This window comes from Micromys minutus (genome assembly GCF_963924665.1).
Source record: "Micromys minutus genome assembly, chromosome: 15".
In the NCBI taxonomy this organism is placed as follows: Eukaryota; Metazoa; Chordata; class Mammalia; order Rodentia; family Muridae; genus Micromys; species Micromys minutus.
The window spans coordinates 1549628-1573067 of record NC_137984.1 but is presented as its reverse complement, the minus strand read 5'-3'; the positions used below and the strand labels follow the sequence as shown (position 1 = coordinate 1573067).

The following is a 23440-nucleotide window of genomic DNA, read 5'->3' as shown; positions in this document are numbered from 1 at the left end:
ACCAGAAAAAATAGTTCCAACTTAGTGATCACACAGATGTCTCTGGTTTACTTAAATGGCTTAAGCACAAAATGGAACCGAAATCTTAAATCCTCAAGAAACAGACAGTAAGGAAAGAGCTTACAGGCTCAGAGGGAAAGAAAAGAGAGCTTGGAGAGAGAGTGATCAAGATATATTATACAGAATAAACAAAATGAAACTATCAATTAACTTAATCAGTAAAAAACTAAAATGCACTCTTAAAGATAGCTGTCTCAGTGAGTACATGGCTGTATTGTTATTTACTGGTGACACAGAAAAAGCTTCTGTAATGAAGACAGCGCAAAGGAAAGCAGCAGGTGATGTTGACTAGGAAGGAACATGCGTGGTAGACCAAGATGTGCACTTCTCAGTGGATTGAACAGGAAAACAACCTCTTTGTGTTTAGTATCATTGAGAGGCAAGTCTATCTTCCTCTCAGTTTTTGACTGGCTTTGCAATAGATTCTAATCCACAGAGTGTAACAAATGACTATGTTTTAGGGTTAGGTCTCAGTCTCAAGGATTCAAAGATTTACATTCAAATTCTCTGTTGCCTAGTATTTAATCTCAGGTTTGCCTCATTCAGAGACTGGGAGCATGGGAGAGTTCTTCCAAGTCCATAAATAGCCTTGGGTTCTATTCCCAGTCCCATACATGCACATGTATGTGCACATATACATACACATATGTATGTATACACACATATACATGTATACAAATGTACACACATATACATGAAACAAACATGAAGATACCTTTTTCATTGAGCTAAGTTCCATTTCATTCCAGCCAAGTTGAATTTACAAAAGCTGTTTCTGGAATATCAGTGGCAATTTGATGTTTTTTTAGTCTTAGAAGATATTTAGCACACTGTCTCTCTATGCTTTCTAGGGCTGTTTATTCATCAGGGATCCTTTGATTGTCCTTTCTATAATTTATTTATTTTGATATACTTTATTTATTTACAAGAGTGAATCAGACTATATTGTTTCTTATAATATTGCTGAAGGATCTTTACTGGGTGGCTCCTGAAATTTTGAAGAAAAGGATCCATGCTTTTCCCCCCACTTATTTCATATAAGAACAACCTGAGGTCTAGAATGTAGAAGTAGGTCTGGTATTCTGGGAAATACCACAGACACATTGATGAGCCAAAAACGTCTACAAAGACTGAGTTTTTCTACATCTCCCAATCAATTTTGACTCCTCTTCAGTTATTGGAATGAAACTCACTTAATTGCCTTTCCAAGAACTCATTGGTGCCATTTTATGTCTCTGGACCCAAAGGTTTACTATTTGTTCCTATGTTATGATCACTGTATTTGCTTTTTAAGGAACAAAGTAAAGCAAATTTCTATAAGTGAAAGTAAGTTTTGTAGTAAACGTCAGGCATTACATTCACATCTGTCTGAATGGTTCAAACAGACTTGTGACTGTAACCACCATGGGGGATTTTTCAAAGCTTCTACCCAACTCAGTCATGGAGTTTTAAGGTGTATACATTGGTGGGGCTACCATTTACACAATAGCTTGCCATTTTATTCTTACACACAACATTTTACTATGCCACACACTACTTTTACCTGATCTTAAAGTGTATGAAGCGTATGGCAATAGGAATGCAAATGAAAAATTAAATTCACTCAGATAGGGAGATCTGAAGAGCATAGAGACACATGAGGTATTCTCCTTCTATAAAGAACAGTTCTCTGACAGCCAAGACTGCTGGGTAAATTAATAGCTATCTCATAATCAGGACACCCTCCAAACCTCTCTAAACCATTCTCCTAATTCAATAATACAGAGATGCTTATAAAGCTAGAGCTTGCCGAAAATGCATGAGAGTAAGAGCAAATATTTCAAGACTATGATTAGATTCTACATGACTAAATGTTTCCGAGTCTTTGCCTATAAAAGTGTCAGGATAAATTTGTGTCTAATATTAACAAATGCAGTACTAAATCTAGATCGTTACAGCTGGGCACACTGAAGGGGCAAACCATGTAGCCGATATTACACATCTTTCTGTTAGCAATTAGTGCAAAATATTGCATTTCTACCAGAATCCCCCATGCATAATAATTACTGGCTTACTATCACAAAAAAATTTAGAAACCACATTTAAAACAAGGAAGCTGAAGCAGAAATGAGCACACTGATTTCTTAGAAAAGGCCAAAGTCTTTAACTCATTTTAGATAGAGATACATAAATTGTCTGTTCAGATCAACTAGGGATAAGTGAATCTAAACTCACATTTTTAACAAAAGATAAAATGTATGCATAATATATATATATATGTTAAATTAATTAGGAAACCTGAAAGACACTGATATGTTGATCTGATTGTGTGTGTATGTGTGTGTGTGTTTCCCGTCCCTTAGTCACTTGAAATAGGAACCTTCAAGCAGGACAGATAATTCATATTTGCAACCATTGTATTCTAGGTAAATAGGCAGGAGGCTTGTGAGTTCAAAGCCAGCCTGGGATACATGGAGAACACAAAGGCAACCTGTGGTGAAATCCCTGTCTTAAGAAACAAGTAAACTTTCTATTCCCCAATTGTGGATTTATTAAAAACAGATTCGGTGTAATACTTCATCATTTAAGAGTTTGTAATAAGATTTGATTTCAGGCATATTTAAAAGGTTTATTCACTTATTATTTCTTTTTTAAGAGGAAAAAGTATTTGGTAATTGTTAGAATAGCATGGAAAGGCCCATTAAGAGAAAGTGTTACCTCCTACCCTCCACCTCTAGGCAGAAACATGTATTCATTGTCTCCTTTTTTAGAGTTAATACAGTTGGTCAGGTCAAATGACCTAGCTAAGGGAGGCAGGTTCACCTCAAGCCTTATTATGGAGGCAGGAAAATTGTCCCTAAGGAGTTGGTCTACTTTATTCTCCCAGCATTCCTACCATTTTGAACAGTTCCTATGAGGCACTGTGAGACTTTGCTGGGTCAGACTGCCTTTCTGAATCCGGACTCTTTTTCCTTCTCTCCTGTCTTTTTCTTTCTGATGCCCAGCAGAGCCTCACTCTGCTTTTCCTGGTATTGTAGGCTTTACTCTTTCTTCAAAGCCCACCTCCCTGCTGTGTGGCTGCCCATTTACCTAGTGGCTAGCATCCTTGCTGTCTTAAGCTCAAGCAGCATTGCTTTGTTTCTTTCTCTTTTATATTCTCCTCCTCTGGGATACTGTTGAAAATCACAGTGTTCCTACCCTAAAGTTTTCTTCCTATCCTCTTCTTTTCTTCCTCCTCATCTATCTTTCTTTTTCTTTCCTTCTTTCTTTCTTTTCTTTTTCCCTTTTCCCTTCCTTCTTTCCTTCCTTTTTTCCTCCCTCTTCTTGTCTCTTTTCTTCTTTTCTTTTTTATTTGTAATAAAATCATCCCAGGCCTTCTGTTTAACTTTGTTCTTAAATCCTTTTATTGAGACTAAGAATTCCAAGAGGGACCCTGATTTCTCAGATAACAACAAAAACAATCTCCCATATTTTTAGAATTGTGAATTTAGGTAGAGATTCAGAAATCTGTACATATACAAGTTGTAAAGTACAAATGTGTATACAATTTAAACAAAATCAAATTATGTAAGGCATGAAAAACAAAATTTGTAAAGAGCCCAGACAGTACAGTGCTAGCCACATAAACATGAGGACCCGAGTTTGATCCTCAGGACATACTTAACCCAGGTATGATGGGAAGTCAGAGACAGATAGTTGTACTAAGCTTAGTGGCCATCCAATTTAGAGTAGTCAGTGACTCCAGGACCACAAAGAGAACTTGTCTCAAAAAACAAGGACATAGAACTTCAGGTAAAATAACATCTCAAATTGTTCTCTGCCTTCCACAATTAGGTAGACATGATTGCACACCTACCAGCAAAATACAAAACAAACAAACATAGTAAGATTCAATGAAGAAAAATAAAGCAGAAAAGATGAGCCTATTGCAGTTCAAGGATGATAGAGTTCTTAAAAATCAAAATGGAATTGTAAAAGCATACAAACACCATATAGCATTTGCCTACGTAACAGTTACAGCATAGTGGGCAAGTACTTTGTCAGCACTAGCTCATAGGATGCTCACAGTAGTTTGGTGAGGTAGAAAGAATGAGCGCAGAAAGGAAAGAGCCTTGTAGAGAGATCCTACAAATGGTTGCCACTGACATGGAGTATAAGAATTATACATGGAGTATAAGAATTAGAGATAAGTGGGAAGAGTGTGATTCAGCCTAAGCCAAGGAAATATTTTATCTAAAACTGTTGAGATGTTCAAAATACCTTGCTTTTAAAAATAGTCAAAGCATTAAAAGAAGTCAGGTTCTATCCTGGCTTGTTTTCTATTGAGAAGCTAAGCATAATGATCAAAAGCAACTTGGGGATGAATGTGTTAATATCACCTCACAGTTTATAATCCATCATGAGAAGAAGTCGGACAGGAAGCTGGAGGCAGAAAGGGAAGAAGAAGCCATGGAAGAATGCTTCTTTCTGACTGATTGGTTCTTCAGAGCTTGCTCAGTTTGTTTTCTTATACACCCTAGACCCACCTGGCCAAGAATGACACCATCCATGGTGGGCTGGGCTCTCCCATATCAGTCTTTAATAAAAACAAACAAACAATAAATCAAATCAAACCAAAACAACAACCAAAAGCCTTTCCCAAGTCTTTCCTATGGGCCTGTCTGATGAAGACATTTTCTTACTTGTAAATTCCTCTTCCCAAATGACCCAAGTGTGTGTCAAGTTAACAAGAAACTAAATACACAGGTCCTTATTATAAAGATACTTCCAATATGTAGCTTTTCCATTCTAGAGATTATGAAATAATCTCTAGAAAAACTATTTAATTTTAACCAATGTGTGAGACTACTCTTCTTTGGGTAAGGTGGTCAATAAATCTTTTGGGCTCATTCCAAATGAAAAATTGAAGTAGAGTTTAGTTTATTCCTACATAAAACCCTAACTAAAATAAAAGCAATAGTGATCATCAGTCTCCATTAATCAACTGTCCAGTGCCTTAATAAATGAAGGCACAGGGTTGTCACAAGTGCTGTTTTACACAACAATAGTGCAGAATGATGCAGATGAAACTGTTAACAAGAAAACTAAATGTGTACTGATAGTTAAAGAGATAGGTAGAGAAAGGCTCCTAAACTTCCTTAGTACACTTAGTACTGCCCTGCCCTTGATTTTGAACAACATAGCATGGCTTAAAGTTCTGCAAAGCTATGGCAAACATACCAGCCTTTGCAAAGTAGCCTCACTGAAAAATAAGTGGTGGGAGAGACAGTATTAGGGGTGAGGATACATGGTGATCACATTTGACATCACAGATTAAGAAATCACTTCTAGAGATCTTTTAAAATCATCTTTTGGAATGGTAAGTACTGTGAATTTGTACAATGACAACATTCTACTATGTGTTCCTACTCCTGTATATAGGAAAGAGTAAATGTCATTAGTAATACTCTTTGATTAGAACGGATCACCAGAATCCTAGCGATGACAAGGGCTTGTGTCTTATGATGGTGAGATGCGTACTGACAACTAGCTATTAAGAACAAGAATGTTGAGCCAGTGAGACGACCTGGTGATTAAGTGTGATTGCCTCCAAACTCAATGATCTGATTTTGATTCCCACAACTTACATGGTGTAAGGAGGGAATAAACTTCCTCATGCTGTCTTCTGACCTACACATGGGTTCCATAGCATGTACAGAATCCTCATCAACAGAGAAATAAATATGAAACAAGATATAAAGAACCTTCATTGTGTCTCTGCAGAACTGCAAAATCAGAGAAAATTCGTAATTGCTACTGCAATACAAGATAAGAAGTACCTTCTTATATGCTACATTTTAAATCAACTGTCATATAAATAACAAAATAGATAAGTCACAAATACCTCTTATGCAGTAGTTAGAACCATAAGCACAAATTTGATTTTTATAAGGTATGAAATGGTATTTTGGGTTCATTCTATGGAGTAACATTTTGTCAAAGTTGCTAATTTTAATTGCAGTTCCCAGGAGTGTTCTATATTTTACTCTGTCACTCATGGTCTATTTTAAACATCATATGTGTTATTCTGTTAGCTATACATTTTAAGAAAATGGGACATGAACAAACCAACTTTTGGGTTTCACATTTTATTTTGCATTGAATATATAATGGATTTCTCATTTGTTCCCAAATTTCAGACTAGGTGGGTATTTTCATTTTATGAAATGACATGTCAGTTATGAATAAGAGGAAAGGATGAATTTATATAACTTAAGTTACCAAATAGAGACCCTGTTCTGAGAATTACAATAAAATATTCAGAAGTACAAATACACCTAAGGGATAAATATTGTCCAGCTGTCCTTAGTAATTCCTTTTGTTTTAAACTGTGAAATTTGGACTAGGATGAGTTCAGTAGTAGGCTGCGTGAATATTATGGAAGAACGAACAAACAAACCCAAACCAACCAAAAAATGATGCTTTGAAATAAGAAAAAAAGAAGTTATAAAATTAACCTAAGCACCAACCTAATGAATCTTTCTACTGCAATGAAGCACTGCCTCTTTAGACAATGTATGATGAATAAGTATTGAAATTAATTAGATATATGATCTTTAAAACATATAGATGCCCCCCTAAAAAAACAAAAACAAAAACAACCCCCCCCCAAAAAAAACCTGTGACCTTGAGTTGACAAGATGGCTCAGTAGGCAAAGGGACTTGCTTCCAAACCTGAGAACATGAGTCTGACCACCTGGTTCCACAAGGTGAAAAGACAGAAAGCAATTTCTGTAAGCTGTTCTCTGACCTCTGGATGAATACCTTTATGTACCCACACATGTACATAGGTACACACACATATGCATACTCATACAATACATGTATTAATAAATAGAAAAACTTTAATACCATAAAATGATTTAAAAAACCAACAGTGCAAAGCCTATCTAAGATGCTGATGAAAATAGTGGGTTTCTCTGATTGTGTCCCTTCTCATCCTAGCATGTTTCATATTACAAAATCTTACGTATCTTCTACAATATGGTCTATGGGTCTTATGTGAATCCTCTGGATTATAATCCCTAGGGGGCTGTGGTAAGGCCAGAATCAGCTTTCAGTAACATTTACAGATATGCTTTAACACTGAACTCAAAAAATGGGAAGTGTCCCTGCAAGGTGAGCCTCTAAACATTGCTATGATGATGAGGCTCTTTGTGGTATAGGAGTGCTTCAGGGGATGCCTGATATCTGAACTTAGAATCTGAAGTGATGCCTTTTATTGACTAGGTAGAGTGTGATGGGGCTAAAGTCATCTTACTGTGAGACTCTGGGGTCTTTGTATTTCCTATTAAAAAGATTATTGTATAAACTATTATTATTATTGAAATACAATCTATACAATGATTGTATACTATAGGAGATTCTCCAATCCCCTACCAGTTGATTCTTTCTCAGACAGGGTCTCATAAAGCCCAGGTTATCCTCAAACTTGTGACATAGCCAAGGATGACCTTGAACTGCTGATAGTCTTATCTCTTTCTTCCATTTCCCAGGTGCTTCGTTACAAGTATTTAGCACCACACCCGGTTGAGGAAAGTCCCTTTTAAATACAGTAAAGTCTTAGCTTGCCTTATTGGTCAAGGATGCTCCTAAACAACTAACAGACATTTATAGAAATGTAGGTAGTGAGAGGCATCTCAGAATTTCTTCATTTGTTCTGTGTTGTCTAAACTTTATAGCATAAATCTGTATATTTTACTAAACAAATGGTGAATCTGTGGATCTTAGGTCATATTGTTTTATGCAAATGTCCTGTGTAGCAATGTACCTTGTTCAATGACTATACATGATAAAAAGTAATTCAGAAATCAAAAAAAAAAAAAAAAAAAAAAAACCTAAGGATAAAACCAAAACATTTATATTTCTGATGTGAGTTGATTTAAATTGTGTTTCTTAAAGAATTAATAAAAGAGAACCAATTTAATTCTCACATAATTCATATAAAAAAACCATCAGGACAGTATCTGGTTTCTACCAAGCAGAGATACACTCTTCTCGAAGTCAACACCACACCCACTGAGAGCAGCATGAACATTTATTTTTCTTACTCCTTTTCATATTCTGTCTCTGCTCTGAGGTCCTTCTCATAACTCACACCCCCGGGCAGTGTAAAAGCCCACTGTGATCCCATGTGATGAAGCAAACCCCAAAGATAAGATGCACCAGGCCATTCTGGTTTTTGGTCTAATTTAGCTTGGGGATAGAGAAGACTCTTACAAAGAGAATTGAGTATGAGCCAGAGTTACGTCCTCACTGATCCTTGTTTTCTTAAGATACTTTCAAAGCAGGGGCAGGAAGTAGGAATTGAGAGCTGTGGGCTGAGGGAGGGGAGCAGCCAAAGCATGTTTGTACTAAACTGCAGAAACTGTCAAAGATGAGAAAGGAAGAAAAGTCCATAGTTGTTCTGTATAATGGTTCTTAGGGCCAACATAAAGAAGAGTGAAAGGAAAGGCACAGAAGCAAGAGGGAGCCATTAAGCCTGGAGGAAGCCTATAGAAATAATGTCCACTTATATGATATAGCTATAAAATAATGCAGAAAGAAGATATAGATAGCAAAGAAAGTTCCACAATTTAACATTTTATTATGAGAGAAGAGTCACTATAATATTCCAGAAGAATATTGAAATATAATGAAAATCTCCAGTTCACAATAATAGGGGCGAACCCCATGCTCAACAGGTGCAAATGCATTCATTGCTCGACAAGAATAATGCAAAGAGACAGTAAGCAGTTAAGTGACTGCCACCATGGGCTCAGTGCTTTTTAAATGAATATCAGATGTAGCATGTGGAAAATAGACATATATAGCAGGAATGAGTTACATTCTCTTATGATACAATTATTCAATATGTAAATAAAGGATTAATCACCAGAAAAAGAGCATGAAGCTAATTTGAATAGGAAAAGTCACAGTTCATTTTTTTTTAAAGCAAATGTTCTTTTGTTACTTTTAATGTGTTACTGTTTAACTTTTATATACCTCATTAAACATGTTACTTTTTCCAGGTTGACATCTACATGATGAATAAATTAATTATTCATAGTTCAATGATTATTGAGATATGTTTATATGTTACTTAGCTAGTTAGATATCCATGATATATGATGGAGAAATAAATTATCCAATAATGAAGCAGTGTTGTGGGATATTTGGCAGCCCACTAAAAATTATTTATTATTTATTTCTGCTGTGTGTGTGTGTGTGTGTGTGTGTGTGTGTGTACATGTGTGTAGTAGCACATGTGTATAGCTCAGAGGACAACTTGTGGAAGCCACTTCTCAACTTCCATGTGGATCACAGAACTGAATTGATATTGTGAGGCTTGGTGGCAAGGGCCTGTGGAGTTCTACTGCTGGCCTGGGTCAATGATTACGTGTGTGTGTGTGTGTGTGTGTGTGTATGTGTGTGTGTGTGTGTGTGTGTTGGCATCTTCTGTTTACAGTCTTTCCTCACCCAAACCCTCACTCTTAGTTTTACCTATTATTCCCCATCCAGGTGCAAATGTCACAAGGGAGGCTCTGTGAGGGTGGTGTTAGTGCTCTAACACTGGGTCATGTTCATAGGCCTTCTTATTTACTTCAAGCATTACATGTTTGCATGAAAGAAACTTGGAATTCAAAGAAAATCCTGTTTCAAAAATTGATAATATTTTTATTTCTGGATGCAGTGTGTTTGTGTGTGGGTATGTGCACATGAGTGTAGGTGCCTGTTTTGGTCAGAAGAGCCCTTTGAATTCCCTAGAGCTAGAGTTATAGGCAGTTCTGACCCCTGATGTAGATGCTGGACATGGAACTTGGATCATTTGAAAGAACAACACAAACTCAGTGTCTGAGCCATCTCTTCAGTCCCTACCCTCTTTTTAAAATGTATCTTTCCAAATGGCCCCCAGTCTGAATATTTTGACCTAGTTTTAATCCCACCTTTTGCTTTTGAGGTAACTTTTTATAAAGCTGGAGGGCAACCTAAGTTCTTAAAATGCAAAGCAGAATTAGGCGCAGTAGGAACTTAAAATGTGGAACACCAGCACCCACAAACATACCAAAATCTGTAAATACCACAGTAAAATGGGAAGAAATAAATTTTGTAAAGAAGAGCTTGGCATGGCTCAATATTCTCCCTTTAACTTTAAAAAGAACTTATTCTAGAGCTGAACTGATGTAAGTAATAATCAGTGTTACATATTTAAACTACTGAACTCAATATAATTTCAATACTGAATCCAGAATCTGGTGCCATGAGAGACAGACAGATAGGGGGAAGTCAGGGTGGAGGAGTGGAGGGGGGAAGAGAGAGAGGGAAAGAGAGAGAGGAACAATCCATCTTCCACTGTTTACTCTGTAAGTAGAAATACTTAAAAACTTGAACATGTTGTAACCACATCCTGTTCATATTTCAAGAAGAAATTGCAAATCATTATGTAAAAGCTGGGGGAAAAATTCAGTTGTAATTCAAGGCTTAAAATGCCTATCCAGCCAATTACAAATTTAGGAGAATTCTAAAAATTTAATAAATTTGGATCTTTAATCTGTCACAAAGGCAGTGCCAACTATAGGCAAAATGGTAAATCCCGAGATGGGCAAGAGTAAGAGTTGCCTAGAGGAGCCTTGTTGTAGGTCTTCAGTGAATTGACTAAAGCATGCTGAGAATTTTTCCACAGCTCTTTGCTTAGCGGGAGGAAAACAAAACAGCATGCAAGCAGCAGAAGCTGGGTAGAGAGCTTCAAAAGGATGCTGCGTAGGACCAGCTACTGCAAACAAGGAAATGCGGAGCTCATAGGAACTGAGGCAGACGTGGAAGTCAGGACCACAGAACTAGCAGCTAAGTTAGTGTACGTACAGACACACTCTGCACCCTCGCGTGCATGCCAGGGCTCGCAGCCATCACACTTCCTTCCTGTGGCTCCAGGGCGGCACGTGCAGAGTCCTGTGACTGGGTCACAGGGAACCGGCAGGGAGCCATACGGGTCACACTCACATTCTTGGCAGAAGCCTCCAGGGCTGCTTGGGCTGCCAGTGTAGCCTGGGGCACACCTAGATTGAAATAGGACAAAAGAACGGAGATTAATGGGTCTTAACTTTAAGTCTGCTGGTGTGTGTGTGTGCACTCATGCAAGTGTATGTGCACCTGTCTTGCATATGAAAACATAAACTCTGAATCTCTGTTCATTTTTGTTTTTGTATTCAGTTGCCCAGGCTTGTCTTAAAACTCAGTTTGTAGCAGTTTGAACATGCCATCCTCCTGCCTCAGCCTCCTGAGTAGCTGAGAATTGGCTTGGCTTAGTCACTGTCATTCCAGTTTACGATAACAAGTGTCTGATAAAAGTATTACTTGAATAAATCCACTGGAATTGCTTCTTAACAAGTGTGCATGAAATGAGTGTATTCTAAGCAGGTTCAAGTAAATCTTTCAAGGGTTCATTACAAGACTAATGAAGATAAAGTATAGGGAGGGGCTTCTACATTACAGGATAATCGAGAAACATAAGCAGTTTTAGACCCTGACTGCATCTGGGCAGGTCATAAGGTGATTTAAATGATTTAGGGAGCTCTCATAAGTACAGCACATTTATCTGGAAGGTTACAATAAAAATTTAACCAAGACCTTTGGTTTAATTTAGCTGAATGGGAGCATTTTTTTAGGGAACTATAACCTGATCACTTATATGCTAAAGATGATAAATTCAAAGCTATAACAACATTTGAGAATTGCAAAAACAATTCAAACCACTCATGTTTGCTAGTATGTGACCCTGTTCATCCATAAACTGCATGAACTGCCAACTCCTACTGATTCCACATTAATGCATATTAAAATGATGGATTTCAGTGATCACTCTGCCATCAGACAGTAATTGTGATCTTACTACACATTCTTCTAGTCTTTTCTACCCAGCTGGTTTGGTAGATAGGGGTAATGTCAATTTACAAAGTTATGTGCAGCAAAATCACTTATGCTATGAATTGCTACAGATGATCCCATTGGTACCCAGGGTTGCTTTCAGTCATGATGCTACCGGTGTTTACAAGGGCATTAAATGAATATTCATTTCAACATAATCCTAAAGGACATAGCAGATATAACAAAACCCTAACCGTATCATCTGTAATCTAAGTTCAAATGACGTATGCATCTTCCAAATTACTGAAAACATTTTTGAGTGTTTATATTATAAACTACAGAAACTCTGCTAATTCCCACTGATATGGGCACAGTATGAGGACACAATTCTGTACATGTATGAAAGTGCTGGGTATCATGTGTAGTTAACACATACAGATCTTTGAAAATGTATTTTAGAAACACACATTTTATTGGGATTCACAAAACCTATATCTAGTTTCTCCATTCATTTTATTGTCATTATCCATACAACCGTTGCTGGCTGTGTAAAGAGACTCCTAAGTAGTTGAAAGGGAATAACAGAAAATACTTCTTATAGTTTACAACATGACTAATGGTTTCAGGAGCTCCTAGGAATCTCTGGTGAGGTGGGCCGACAGGCTATGGGAAGGAAACCTGTGAGTTAAGTGTGATTTCAGGTGACTGGCAACCTTACCTTTCTTACACAGAGAATTTTAGAAGATAAAGAAAATCTCAAAATTTGTTCTGCTTTGAGGCAGAGGATTTAGACTTTTGTAATCCATTCTCTCTTGTTAATTATTGACTATGAGCCACCAAAGAAAGATGGGGGGGGGGGGTAGTAAATTCTCAGGCAAATTATATGTATTTCTGTGAGGAAACCTGGGCAGGATACTGAGATGGTCTCTTACAGATGATGATTAGGAAAACAATGTTAAGCAGGAAAAAAAAAAAAAAGGAATGCAGATTGGTTGCTGGAACTAAGCTAAATGTATTAATTGTTATGAAACTATTAGAATGCTATCAATTATACTAAGAACAGAACATGTATATCACAATAATAGTATTAGTTACCCTGAGGTGTCTTCTACTGCTAGTTACCATTTTAACTTCTAGCTTCCTGGTCTCATGTAAATATGTACCTGGAAGACGTGAATTTGCTTCCTGAGAAACCCTCAGTCTAGAGCCGTGTTCCTTAGCTGAACATTTGCATGGAACCTAAATTCAATTTAATGGTGCTGTAATCTTTTGATTTCTTTGAAGAATATTGATTGCCTACTAAAAAGGGGGCTCAATAACAAATACTATATTTCCTGGATAGGACTAATTACCCCCATTATCGTGTAATTCTAGAATACACAATGACCACCTGTACACAGTCAAGACGCACAGAAAAGTACCATGTTTTAAGTTATTGCTGGATATTATTGGCCTGCGAGCTAACTAAGAACATTGTGGCCTATGTCTCAATTTCCACAGCTACCAAAAATTTTTGGAAACACATTGACATTTATTCTTATAAAATTACACAACTCTGTATTAAGACATAAATTAAATAATCATAAAATTATTTGAGATCACTAAGTTCTCAACATGAAATTAGGACAAATCAATTTTTAAAGGAGCACTTTTAGAGCTATGAAAATATGTGTGAAGCAGTAATTACTCAAATCTAAATGAGAAAAATCATGAAAGCAATGACCCTTTATGTTCCCATGTGTGATGTCAGTACCTTTCACAGTATTGTCCTTCATACCCCCTTGGGCAGGCTGTGCAACGGTAATCTTCCACACCTTCCAATATGCAAGAGGGGCTGAAACTGAACCAGAAAATAACACAGAACATGTTAATTGCTTATTTGATAAAATTCAGTATTTCTACCCATTACCAAGGACACTGGGACATTTTGTTAGAGGTGTGTGATAAATATACTTATAAACAACAATAAAATGTTTATTTATGGTAAGACAGTTAAAACTAGTAATGAATGATAATAAAGTTAGTTAATTAGGAACCACGTTTAAAATTATTAGCATCTTGAAATTTTAAATATTTTTTATGAAATGTACATAAATAAACAAAATATGTTATTTGATGGGCTTTTAGATAATTGCCCTGTAGTCCCCTTTCCTATCACATGTGTATACCCCAGCCAGACCACAGCTCAAACCAATGCTACATTCTTAGCAGACAGGATGACCTTGAGCATTTAGAAGAGAAAACTTCCTCTGGGTAAAATAGGGATGCTTCAGAAAGCCAATTTCATTGTCTGGCACCTTACAAGTCATTCCATAAAAAGAAGCAACAGAAAGTATTGTTTTCAGGCCAAGACCCAAATAATAGTGCATGATAAGATTATACTTGTTGGTTTGGGCATCATTAGGGTTGGAGCTTATTATAGCTCAAATGCACGGTTTGTAAATGAATGCCAGATTTTAACTTTTGCAAAGTGTGTGAACAAATGAAACTACTACTCACGGCCTCATTATCTGACCAATTGAGTTTTTGTTTTGTCTCCCCTAGATCTTAGCCCCCCAAACTGGTAACCAACAAATTTACCAAGTGTTCAGGTCTTTAACTTCAAATTTGATACGGAAAATTTGTGTGTGGTTGCATGCCCATGCTCATCACATTGATTAATACTCATACACAGGCCCTTTGAAACAAACATTTTAAGTACAGTTGATACCAGCCTGTAGAATTAAACTACAATCAATTTCTATAAAATAATATACTCCTCAATAAATAAAATATCTTTAAAATATTGCATGAGAATGTAGCAGTTCTAGATGAGTTGATACAAAGTGTTGAATTATATGTTTTGTTGCAGAGTTTGGATTTTTTCTTCAAGTGTTAAAGGGGTATTGGAAGGAGCATAGAGGGCTGGATCTTCCCTTACAGGTAGTGTTCTATGTTCCTTCTCACAGCTTCACAGCTTTCCCCACCCCCAACTCATCTCATTTGCAGGAGCGCTTGGAAATCCTTGTTCAGCTCTCTTAGGGACCACCTGTTTCTATTCCCCTATAAAAACTAGTTTCAAACACATCACCACAGTTTGTAAAATTTACAGGGTCCGTTCTCTGTGAGACCCTCTCTGGATCACAGAGCCCACTGGTCTCCCGCAAACAACTTCTTTCCGGTTTTGATCCCTGCTCTTACCCTGCTTTATTTACTGGATCTGTGTTGTGTTTTTCATCTGTTAACACAATTTTGAGCTCAGGTTCCAATTTCTCCTCTAAGTCACTGGCTTCATCCTAGGGGCGTTAAATACTGTGTCGACTCTAACATCTAAAGCTGATTTTCAACTCTGGAGAAAATGTGCTTTATTTTCCTCAGCTTAGTCAATGGTTATGCTTCCGTGTCCTCTGCTGAATTCACAGAGGCAATGTTGTCTCCTTCTTTTACAGTCCCTCAAACTGCTTTCTGATGTCTAAATGCCACAGAAGCCACTCAGTGGGTTCACCAGATCATTCTATATTGTGCCTCCTCTGACCTCCATGGAAATGCTATCTCTTCCAATTCACTAAGTCAGCTGCATTAACCTGGTCTCGGCCAGCTGTGGGCGGGGCAGCGGTTCGCTGAGGAGTCAATGCACCGTTTTCCCTCAGCTGGACTAATCCTGCAGCTGTTCCATAGACTATTTCTACCAGTTCATTCACATCTCTGCACCAGTCACATCTGTCTGTGGAGGCCGTTGACCCTTACTGAAAATGGTGCACCCTCCCCCACCCCCCCACATACACAGTAGCTACATGCTTTTCCTGGAAGCACTGTCTAAACCTATTACATTACATGTCTCTGTTCACTGTCTTATGAAAAATACAAGCCCCAGGGGAGCAAGAAATGAGACTATTCTGCCAGTTTATCTATTCCCTGTTTGAGAAGGTATTCTCAGATGGCACTGACACTCAACATTAGTCATCAAAGGAACCAATAAAATACTATCACTATCTTCAGCGAATGTACAATTATGTAGGATCCATACACAAATGGTAGGGGAGGACTTGTGTGTTTTCTCTTATTCAAGATATTGAGATTGAGTACTTACTACTTAGTAAAACTTTGATGTCTGATTGAAGTCAAGACATACTGTCAAACATTAGCAGCATGAAAACAGATAAAGATGGGCAGTGCCAGGGAAACCCCTCTCATGGAAGAGGTCCTTGAACCGGATTCTAAAACTGGACTGGGTTTTATGAGTTATCTCAGGCCTCAATGAGAAGAAAGAGTTCAAGTTTGTTTGGAAATGAGCTAGCAGCTCTAAACTCAACCTCACATGGAAAGGTGCTATAAGCCATGGCTTGCAAAGACAGACCCGTGTGGGTTCCTGATGCTACCATAAGAAGGTCTGCCTTATCCCTGGTGTCCACAGTAGAACACACAAGGGTGTGTAAACGGTGCTGCTGGGCCAAGTGGCTGAAGGTTTGTGGTAGTTGATATGAGATAAGGAAGCTAAGGCGGTGGTGGTGAGCCACTCCTCACAGAGTCTTCCTTGCCTTTTCTTTCTCATGGACCATATCAACTGAAAACACACGTCATCTCTCCCATCTGTAGCTCAGGATCTACTTTTTAACAGACTGGGAAAAAAGCAGATCCCTTTGTCCTGACCCGATTTTCTACTTTGCCTCTTAATCCTTCATACCATGCATGCATTTTTTAATTTGCTAATTAGGCTAATATGTTCCAAGCTACAGCTGGTAAGATTAGTGGGCCACAAAATCAGCGTAGTCTTTTTGACTAGCATTTCTCTAAAATGTACGATAAAGAAACTGAATAAACGATAAGATACATGCACATATATTTGAGTATCTACATATTGGCTTTTAAACGCTGGGTAATAGTATCTTAAAAGGACTAGTTACAGTTGTAGTTGACAACGTCCAAGTCCCATTGAGGCTATTACTATGATGTTTTAAGTCTTTCTGGCTTCCTGGATAGAATTTATACTCAAATGAAACAAATCAAAATATAAAATAAAAATAATGTGAATAAGATGTTTTATTGATTCTGCTAACCAACCAAGCTAGAATTGTACATTTTCGACTTTCTAAAACTGGCAAGCTTTTTAAGACTCTTTTTACTTAAAGTTGATTTCCATTATTGTCAGCCTTCTACAGTGACCTTCCAGTCACAAGCTGGTTTGTCTGCTCCATCTCCTCTGAAAGAGCAAAGCTGGTTCCTGCTAAATATTGCTTCTCCCTTGGTACCCGTGACAATGCTGCCTGAGGTTTGGTCTCTCTGGATTCTCCTGCATTTGCTCTTCATTTTTTAGTGGTGGAGACTTCTCAACTAAAGTCCCATTTTGCCTTCGTTCTATGTGCTCCCCTTGGGAAACATCTGCCTGGGAAATCCAATCTGACTTTAATTCATTTATTAACATATTTCTTCCTCCATCTGCTCCTGCAATTTTCAGATTTCCATTCTGTAAAGCCATTTGCATATTTCCATTCAGACAGACCTTTCACATCAATTTGAACCCATTTAAACCGTAAATTACCTGTCCTCAGCATCAGCTCTCTCCTGATTCCCTGTGTGAGTTCAGGGTACTGCCATTTTGGGGGATGGCGGTGAGCTGGCTAACATCAGCTGTCAACTCCTGCCTGTCTCACCCTCACACCTAGTCACCAGTTGTGTAGTGTGCATTAGAAGTCCTTCCCACTCCTCCCAGTGCAGCCCTCTTGTGGTTGTTACCTAGATTCTTGCTCTCACTATCTCTTGCCTATGTTAGTGCAATTGCCCTTTCATTGGTCTCATTTCTTCTCTTCTTTGCATGTTTCATTTCTTTCCATTCAGGTCTCTTATAACAGGCTTCCTAAAATGTGCTTCTGACCATATTAACTGTTTTGAAAAGAACGTAAGCCTGCATGCTTTAAATTAACATAGGAAGTTAAATAGTAATTTCATGGACTGGCCCTCAAATATGTCCCTGATATAGTCTCCATGTTTCTCAGCATCCTGGCATCTTCTTCAGTAATTGTGGAGTCCTGTGAATACCCTACACTCTAATACCTTTGCTTACTAACTCTTAAGCATGCCTGTTATTTGTTTTCTAAGCATTTGTGCATGTAATTTCTTACCATCTAAACCTGTATGAATCTCTAATATACTCTTGGTAATATTTCTTTCAACATGTTCTTGACTGTTTTACAATTAAAGATGATATTTGGGGTTTGGAGAGATGGCTCAGCAGTTAAGAGCACTGTATGCTCTACCAGTGGTCTTGAATTCAATTCCCAGTGACCACATAATGGTTGACAATCACCATGCCAATGTACATGCAGGTTGAATACTCATATATATAAAATAAATACTAAATCTTCAAAAAAGGAATGATATTCATGACTTTGAATGCTGTGACCATTTCTTTTAATGCCAAACTTTTATAAGAAGCATCTCTATGAAGTCGTGGTATTTCTAATTTGCATACTGTAGCTATGGATACTATAGTGTACCCAAGGGGGAATTATTACTGGTTTTGTTTTAAATCTAAATGGTTCACATTTTAATAAACAACACCATGAATGACATTTCTCTGTTTAAGCATGGGCATCAGAGGGAGAACTGGTAAAGGGAAATGGAAAAATAATATTCTATTTCATATAACTATAATTTTGTACTTGAGCAATGAAATCACATATTTTTATCTTCATCTATAGCCACCATGCCTAACAATATATGTTTGACATCCTGGAAAAAATTGTACTCTTGAAAAAGAAATGGAGAAGATTCGGATACAACTGTGTTTAGAACGCATACAAAGCTAACAATGCAGACACAGGACAAGTGTGCACCGGTGGAAGTTCACTTTCCCTGCATAGCCTTTTATTCCTAAGATGCCCAGAATTCTAATGCTAGACAAACTGTCATATCTTCTTTCCAAAAGTAAATTCTTAGAGGGAAATGACTTTCCATGTGAAGACTGAAGTATGCAAATCACCCAAAAGAAAGTACAGATAGCATTAGAGAAAAGGTAAACAAAAACATGGAGGGGTTGGCAATAATAGATATGAACCAAGGCAGAAAGTCAGACAGCATGGGAATGAGCTATTTCACCACTTCTTTCCCTGCGGCAGTGTTTCCATGGCACCACGTTCAAACCATCTGAAATGAAAGGGGGCCTGTGCTCCTAGCCAGCACTGACTTCTTAAAAAGCACTTAATAAGTTACCCTGGTTTCATTATGCTATTTTTCAATTGATTCTTTGATAATTAATTCCCAAAACTGAACGGACACATAAGGTGACAGAAAACATCCACAAATGTGGCCTGCTATACACTCAGACATTCCTTCACAACTGAATCACAGATAGAGTGCAAAGCTCACACAAGACCTGTGCATTCATCAGACCACAAACCCAATGTCAATATTGATAGTTACATTTATATCAAAAGTATTACTTACTTAAAAGAGGGCTTTAGAAGAGAAATGAATCGTAGAGTATATGCACACTGACTTCACTTGTGTTTTTATCTCATTTTAAAAATATCTGTGGCATGAGATTTTTTTTTGTCTATTCAGACATATTGGCAAATCATAGAGGCCATGTGCCAGGCAGATGGGATTACTTGTGAGAAAAAGCACATCAATCTTACTTGTTATTGGGCGAAATCAGAGGACAAGCACATGGTTGACAGTCATTTGGCAATCCTCTGACAATTCCATAGTAGCCAAGGGCACACCGCTCACAGAAGTCACCAGCAGTGTGATGCTGACAATTCTGTAAAAGATAACAAAGAGTTGTTTTCAATGTAACAGGAGCTACACTGTATTGTATTATACAATTTCCTAGCAATGTAAGCTTGCACGGGCATGCATGTTTATGCACACACACACATACACACACACACATACACACACACACACAAATAGATTACAATGATCAATTCTTGAGACAAAAATCTCTTAGAAATGCATTTTTATTTAAGAAGCTGATGCATGTGTAGTAGCTACATTATTTATAAGAGCTTCTGTTTCATATGAATTAATTTCTATGTATATTGTTCTTTTACTCAAAAGTAGAAAATAGAAACTCAAGAATTTCTCAAACTTTAGTTCTGTGAGGAGCTTGGGGAAATTCTATAAGACCAGGGTCCTGGTGCATGTGCTTCAGGTGATGCCAAAGTCAAACTAAGGCAGAAAGCATAGATATATTGAGAGGCGATGCACACAAAAATGCTCACTCTTCTTATTACATTATGAATGTCATTTATCTATTTATTGGGAAATGTGGGTGGTTCTTCACCATGAGTCAATCGGACATTGTAACCTTTGGTCAATGATTCCTTTTCATGCTTGTTAACAAAAGGTATTCCACGAATGTTTGAAGGCATTTTCATGAAGAAATGAGATGCACTGCAGTGTAACATACAGTTTTGGTATAAAACTCCTCATCAAGTAGAATCATACTTCACTAAAAAGCAACCAGTATGGCTCTAAAAGGAAGTGTCCATGAGGTTCTCAGGTATGGAGAAGGATAAAACAATATTCTACCATGATGAGTTTATATCTTTAAGAATTTGAAAACAATTAGGAATCACGACAACAACAAAAAATGCAGCCACAAATATTGTTTAGCAAAAAATATGATACAGTTTCGAGAGTGAGAGGGGAAAAGGGACACAGGGGATTACAGCAAGAGTTAACTTGGTTTTGTAAGACAGGATTTGCAGAAGTCAGAACAATGACTTTTTATTTAATAAGCTAAAAGAAATGCTGAAATACCACAGTAATAAGATATATGTAAATGCATGCTACCTCTCCGGCCAGTACTGCTTATATACGTGGAGCTAATAACCTCCAGAGAACATCTGAAAGTCCTTACTTAGGTGTGGTCCTTCCTTAACCCTGGGACTTTTCATTTGTAAATTCCATGGTCAATGTCATTCCATCTTTTTTCTTGCATAGCTCATTTGAGCTCATATCAAATATCTTTTTCTCTCCCCCATATTCCCTGGTGGCCTAAACATGGTTTAACAGCTCCTTCTATCTAGCTCAACACAGTAAATGAAACACCATCAGCATGCAATTATTCTAAATGACTGAATGGACGAGCTCATGTTCCAGGCAACATGGATGAAATGGGCTAAGATTTTTAATATGGGAAAGGACAAGTATCATATCTCATAAATGCAGAAAAGTGGTTAGCAGGACAAAATGACTTGCTGCATTATGATGCTGATTTAAATTCCATAATCCTCCTTTACTTGACCATTTGGGAGAATCTACATATTTTAACAGCCAAAGCCATTCCACACTTCATGGTAGTACTCTGAGACATTGATTCCAAAATAGGATAATTGAATATGGATTTTTGCCTCAAATTATCTAACAAGCCATCAAAGGAATGCATTTCCCAGGGAAGGCATTAAGATCACATTTTCTAATTACAGACATAACAATACCCCAAAGGCAAATTCTTCTTTAATAGTCTTCAGCATTTTGGCCTTTGTAACAAAATATTTTTTTATATAGTGTAGATATAACAGGAACAACTGAAATCAGTTGCTTAAAAATAATTACAACTGCTAAAAATACAAAGGCCTCCAAATGTGATTTTAATTTTTTAATATGATATTAATTTATCATTATTTATTTATTTATTACATTATTCATTTACCCCAAAATAACCCAAGCATATTTTAACCTTTTCTTAATTACTGAATTTTCACAGATATACTAACATGCAATAATATGACAGACTAGTTGAAGAAACAAAGCATATAAATCATAAGGCTACGTTAGAAACCTTGCCACACAGCCCTTTCATGTGACTAGACAGTATGTTTTTGAAACAGGGTTCATAGTATTTTCTCTTAGGTAGAAAATTTCCCACAGTGAAATTTATATACTGTAGATGCCTAATGAGTTTAAACACATCCACAGAAGTATAAACATTAACATTTTTCATTAGAATATGTGAACTTTACATGCTTGCCTTTGCACCCTGGATTATAGGTGGCCTACATGTCTTCTATTTTATCAAATGAATATAACCTAATTTTATAGCATTTCAGACTTAAGATGAAGAGTAGCTGAACATATTCTTACACTACAGGGACATTTTCTAAGTTTTCTTCCAGGTATCACAAAATGCACAGTTCTCATAAAGCAGGGCTCTCCATCTTACACGACTGTAAGCAATAAAAACTTCCTGTGCCGTATGAACATTTCATTTGCTTCATTCTTGTCTTAAGGCAGCAATCTTGAGTTCTGAGTTTTGCCTTCTAAAGTCTGGCAGATGATGTCCAATTCTCATTTTCCAGAGAGGTGCTTGATCTAACATTACTTCCCAGATCTCATTACAAGCTAAGCTGTTAACAATACCGGTTATTCAGGATTTCTTTTAAAGGACCGAGGGATTACAAGTGTGCAGCTGAAATCTGCAAACATATTAAGATTAAGTTAAATTCCTTCCATCCTTGATTTCTGGAGTTTGGAAGCACATCAGTGTTCTGCATTGGTACCTAGTAAATCTGCAACCCAGTTAACACATCTACATCATATAAACTAAAATGATATGCTGTTACTATCCTCATCTTCATATTCCAGCTTGGAATACAAGGCAGACATATTGGGAATACTTGTAATGAAAGCCACAAGAACAAATGGACAAGTGGCCTAAATTAATTAATTTTTGTTAATTTTATACTGTTAATTGTGGGTCAATAGGTCACCTGTTAACATTCTGTCATTCAAAAGGCTAGGAACCATATCAGCTTTATGTAATGTAATATCATCGAGAAACACTTTATACTTGTACTGCAGGGAGTTTATCATATGGTTAGTGATGTCTCTGGAGTTTACTGTAGTCCATCTTTTGCAGCCATTAATATACTCTATTAATCTCTCAGTTGTGATCATGCAGATTCTATTGGGAGTTTTATTTGTGGAGATATCATAAAGCATGGATCAGTAGTTTATTTGAACAACAAATCTCATCCTCCCCATTTTTGACTTAAGCAAATAACTAATTCTCTCATACCACTTAATCTATTATAAAAGAAGAAATGCTATTGTCTACTTAATAAATGCATTATAAGAATATTGGGACCTCATAAAATTGCAAAGCTGTAAGGCAAAGGACACTGCCAATAGGACAAAACATCAACCAACAGATTGGGAAAAGATCATTACCAATCCTATATCCAATATAGTGCTAATATCCAATATATATGAAAACACTCAAGAAGTTAGACTCCAGAGAATCAAATAACCCTATTAAAAATGAGGTACAGAGCTGAACCAAGAATTTTCAACTAAGGAATACCGAACAAATGAGAAACTCCTAAAGAAATGTTCCACGTCTTTAGTCATCAGAAAAATACAAATCAAAACAACCCTGAGATTCCACTTTACACCAGTCAGAATGGCTAAGATCAAAAACTCAGATAATACAAGATGCTGGCAAGGATCTGGAGAAAGAGGAACACTCCTCCATTGTTGGTGTGATTGTAAGCTGGTGTAATCACTCTGGCAGTTCCTCAGGAAATTGGACATA

The 23440-nt window shown here is 37.2% G+C and overlaps 1 protein-coding gene across 1 annotated transcript in view; it reads right to left on the bottom strand.

Moving 5' to 3' along the window:
- The window catches only part of LAMA2 (laminin subunit alpha 2), a 551725-nt gene that overhangs the window by 145658 nt on the left and 382627 nt on the right, over positions 1–23440 (bottom strand). The window contains exons 30-32 of the mRNA XM_080929510.1: positions 19536–19660; positions 13676–13762; positions 10921–11114 (exon numbers count right to left, since the gene is read on the bottom strand). Coding sequence (XP_080785636.1) covers positions 10921–11114; positions 13676–13762; positions 19536–19660 — 406 coding nt within the window. The remainder of the gene's footprint in view (positions 1–10920; positions 11115–13675; positions 13763–19535; positions 19661–23440) is intronic.